General features: G+C 38.5%; 1 protein-coding gene across 1 annotated transcript; it reads left to right on the forward strand.

Annotated features, from left to right (window-relative positions):
- Positions 1-1,310: 1,310 nt before the first annotated feature.
- On the forward strand, positions 1,311-4,334 carry LOC103780179 (28S ribosomal protein S35, mitochondrial-like; the record flags this gene model as incomplete). The annotated part of the gene is made up of 4 exons (XM_008947834.1): positions 1,311-1,354; positions 2,363-2,530; positions 2,904-2,964; positions 4,182-4,334. Coding segments are annotated over 4 exons (426 nt in total), but the record flags the coding sequence as incomplete, so codon positions are not given.
- Between the last annotated feature and the right edge of the window lie 314 nt (positions 4,335-4,648).

Consider the following 4,648-nt stretch of genomic DNA (forward strand, 5'->3'; position numbering starts at 1 on the left):
GGCTAGGTTAGTGAAGGGGCCTGTAAGTGCTGTCTGATGTTGGGGCCTAGGGCATTGCAGGAGTGAAAGGTGTCCTGGCCTGAAAGTGTGGATGTTTGTAACAGAAATAATGATTGGTATAAATGAATTGTCTGTGAAAGCACCACAAAAATGGCAGATCAAGAGACAAAAGAGGGCTATATATTTAATATTTTACTTAGCAAAACCTGAATTGGTTCCATAAAGTGCTTAAATAAGGAAAACTGTGAAATTCAGAAGTTTTCCCAGGCTTTTGTGGGATAGGGTTGTAAGATAAATTGAGGCAAACAGAACCCAAACACCCACTCCTAAATCCCATTCAATGTTTTTTGCTAAATATATGCTCTGTCATACTGTGGCAGCAGTTTAAAAAATAAACACCCAAGCTCAAAGACGACAGTTGGAAATTAATGTCACCAGATTCATCTTCATTTGTCTGATATATGCTCTATCATACTGTGGCAGCAGTTTAAAAAACAAATAAAAAACACCCAAGCTCAAAGACGACAGTTGGAAATTAATGTCACCAGATTCATCTTCATTTGTCTGATGATTATAAAGGTTGTGTGGGTTTGGTGTTGTTTTTTTGGAGCAGGGTGTTGAAAGTGAATAGTGTTTGAGGAGGGGGAGGAAATGAAGACAAGGAAATGAAGATTTAGATGTTTAGATTGAAAGTTTAGTGATACTTGGTATCTCTGCATGCCTGTGGGTCTCCCACCCCAGCTCCAGCTGAAGTCACTTGGTTAAAAAATTGAGTGAAATAGTGGCTCAGGGCTACTAAAAGGGAGTAAACTTTTTCTGAGCATCTTGTCTGGTATGTCTAAATAAGCCAGATCAACATGGTAAAATGTCAGAAAAAAAATCCATTGGTTTATTCCCTATCCCTAGCTAAAGAAGAAAGATAGTTCAATGTGCTCATAGATTAGATGAACTGGAGAGTGACACAAGGGAGGTTGTGAAGATGTGCTGTCAGAAGGAAAGGCTGGAGCTTTTAATCTTAAGTTTCAAAAAATAAATTAGCAATCTGCAGTATGGCTGATTCTCTTCTGTAATGTGAAGACTGGAAGGTATTAGTGCACACTGTCTTTGTAAAAGGAAAAAAGCACCCAGGGTTATGCTGCAGGGATTTTTTTTCCCACAAACCACATCGTATTTTGTATTGAAAATGTTTCTTTTTCTTTGGTGCACACTGTCTTTGTAAAAGGAAGAAAGCATCCAGGGTTATGCTGTGGGGATTTTTTTCCCACAAACCACGTAGTAGTTTGTATTGAAAATGTTTCTTTTTCTTTCAGCTTCAACAAGAAGAAGAGGCAGAACACCACAGTTTGTAAAATCAGTAAGTACTGGAACTATTTGCAGTTAACTCAGAGGTGTTTGAAAATGTTTTCTAAGCTACATCTTAGCAGTTTGTACAGGAACCTGTTCTGCAGTCAAAACCTGGTGAAACAATCCACTGTGGTGAAACAATCAGCACCTAGCTTCTTTAATCTCCCAGCTGTTTTCAGCCTGTTTTCTCATGGTGGCAAAAGCATCACCAATAACAACCTACAAGTCAGCTTCTATTTCACCTAAAAGTCAGCTTCTGTTTCACACAGAAATTTCAACAGTAGAATGTTATATGTTATGATTTTTAATGGAAAGTAGTACATGTAATTAAATCTGTGTTTAACTTTCAAGAGCAGATTTAATGACACATGAAAGCAGTCAGACCAGCTGACTGCATGTATCCATTGGCCTTTTACCCTTCTAAATTAAAAAATAAGGGTTTGGGGAAAGAAATGGTGGTGTTTATTTTTTTTAAAGAGCATTTGGCTGAAACCTTGTTCAGTTATTGGAGGTTATAAGCTATTTCTGCAGTATAGTAATACATTCTTCTTATACTGGAATTTCTATAGCAAATAATGTCAGAGTTCTTAATATCTATTTTAGTAGGATCTTACTCAGGCTTACAGAATTCCACAATTTTAAGAGTCATTTGCTTGCTCCCCACCAAATGCTCAGGCTCTTAGGAAGTAGAGTTTTCAGTTAAGTACTGATTTGTTCCCCTATCTTCCCCCTGTTGATTTATCACAACATAAGAAGATAGCAAGTTCTTCTTTCTGAATATTTCTGAAAGAAAAAATGCACCTAAAGCTTGGAAAAGGCCTGGTAGCCAAGCTTTCAGAGGCTGTGTTTTTGAAAAACCTTTACAAATGAGTGTTAACTTTTGATGCAAAGCTGTCTTGAACTTTCTGGCTGTGGGAATTTATTCCTGAAATAAATTGGGGGGTGTGTGTGTTGCTCCTGGTTTGACTCAGAAAATGGTGTATCTCCCATCAAACTTTTATAATTTTTGGTTTATTAGCAAATACCTCCCAGAACTGAGAGGATGGCTGTGGATCAGGACTGGAGCAGTGTTTATCCAACAGCAGCAGTGTTCAAACCTGCCTCTGTGCCTCTCCCAATTCGAATGGGTTACCCAGTGAAGAGAGGAGTACCTCTACCAAAAGAAGGCAACTTAGAACTTATGAAGGTGAGACACACTTTTAAAATTACTATTCACTAGAACTGCACTGCTTTGGTTGAAATATTTGTATTGGAATCTGTTTGCTGTAATGAAATAGTATGATACACCCTTAAATTTCTAAATTAAGTGACAAAAAATACAAATATAAGTAACAAACCAAATCAGGAGGCTTTTTAGGATTATCATGCCTATGACTTTTGCATGAGGCTAACTTAAGTCTTGTGCTAAATCAAACTTGAGTCTTCTTATCTGAGTATTTTAAGTGTATTGTACTAACTTAAAAAAATATTAAAAATGTAGTCAGATTTCCATAATACTTCTTCATTTATGAACAGACAAAAAGCTATTACTTTGTTAACTCTTCATATGTCTATTTCAGATTCCAAATTTTTTGCATCTTACTCCTCCTGCAATTAAGAAACACTGTGCAGCTCTTAAAGGTGAGGTTTTGGTTTTGTCAGGTTGTTGGGGTTTTGTTTTGTTTTTAAGAACCATCTGTCTTGGAGGTTTCAGACAATGCAAAATGTGACTGTGAGATGGAGTAGGTGGTGAGACATCATCCACCTCTGAAGCTTTCCATTAAGCCCTGCTTGTCCTGCAGAAGTTACTGTCAAGTGTCTGAGGAAAGATGACTGGTGAACATGTCTCTGTTCTCAGAAGATTATCTGTGATTAAGCCAGGGTTCTGTCGGTAGCCATTTGGCAAGCATTTAAAAAAAGTGTTATTAATAAATGAAACTCTGTGAGAGCAGGGTCTATGAAGACCAGCAGCATCTCTGCCAGCCAGCAAGCCAATAAGTAGAACCTTATTGCATAGGAAACAGGAGGAATTAGAAGCCTGAGGAGTCCCAGAAATGCAGAGCAAAAGCTTGCATGATTGCTACACCCAGGGGTGATGTGGAGGAAGAGCTGACTTGTACCCAAAAGAACAGCTCCAGTGCAGAGCTGTGCAATGGGATGTGTAGCATCAGGATAGTTGAGAATTTGAGAGATGGGATCAGAGGAGAAGCTGAATAGGATGTCTTGGTGGGCATCTGCCATAGACTGCCTGGTTGAGAGAGGAAATGGATAAAGAACTGAAAAAAGCCTCAAAGCTGTAAGCTCTATTTATTGTAAGGAACTGTAGCCATCTCAACAGCTGCTGGAAGGGTAACAGGATGGGATAGAAGCAGTCTAGGAAATTTCTGGATTGTGTTGCAGATAATTTTTTGATGCAGATGCATCATAAAGGATGTAAGGAAGATGTTTTTTATGATAAGGGTGGTGAGGCACTGGAGGAGTTTGCCCAGAGAATCTGTGGATGCCCATCATTGGATGTATTCAAGATCAAGTTGGACAGAGCTTTGTGCAGCCTGATCTAGTGAAAGGTGTCCCTGCCCGTGGACAGCAGGAGATCTTGGAAGGTCCTTTCCAACCCAAACCATTCTACAATTCCACTTGGCAATTGTGAGACTGCATCTGGAGTATTGCATCCTGTTTGGGAACCCAGTACAAAGAAAGACATCGATATACTGCAGCAAGCCTAGCAGAGACTCTACTGTTGTCTAAATGAGCATGGTTTCTATACGTAGCACTTTAAAAAAGATCTATTGCAATAAATTTGAAGAAGGAAAAAACCCAACAGCTATTAGTTTTAGCATTTTCTCTTCATTATACAGATTTCTGCACTGAATGGCCGAGTGCTTTAGACAGCGATGAGAAATGTGAACAGCATTTTCCTATTGAAATTGAAACAGTGGATTATGTTTCTTCAGGGACATCTATTCGCAATCCCAAAGCAAGAGTGGTGACTTTAAGAGTAAGTATTTTTGGTAAATAATCTTTGTTTCAAGAACTCAAAGCTTGGCTTTCTTTTCAAAGCGTGCAAGTGTAATGCATTGTAAGGGAATGAGGGGAATGGTGTACTGAACAGCTGAATAAAAAGCAGTGGATTTCCTTAAGTGTACTGCAGCAGGTTAGAGAAGAGGCTGTAAGGTTATGAATATGTATTTATAAATGAAGCTGTGATATAAAGAAAATAGTGTACCTTTTGAAGAATTTGCTTATAGAAAAGGCTTTAAGTACCTTTGAACTCAATGCCATGCTGAGACTCACTGCTGTAATTATAGACCCTAGAAGTGCACAG

Source organism: Merops nubicus, unplaced genomic scaffold (assembly GCF_000691845.1).
Source record: "Merops nubicus isolate BGI_N331 unplaced genomic scaffold, ASM69184v1 scaffold29379, whole genome shotgun sequence".
NCBI classification, from domain to species: Eukaryota; Metazoa; Chordata; class Aves; order Coraciiformes; family Meropidae; genus Merops; species Merops nubicus.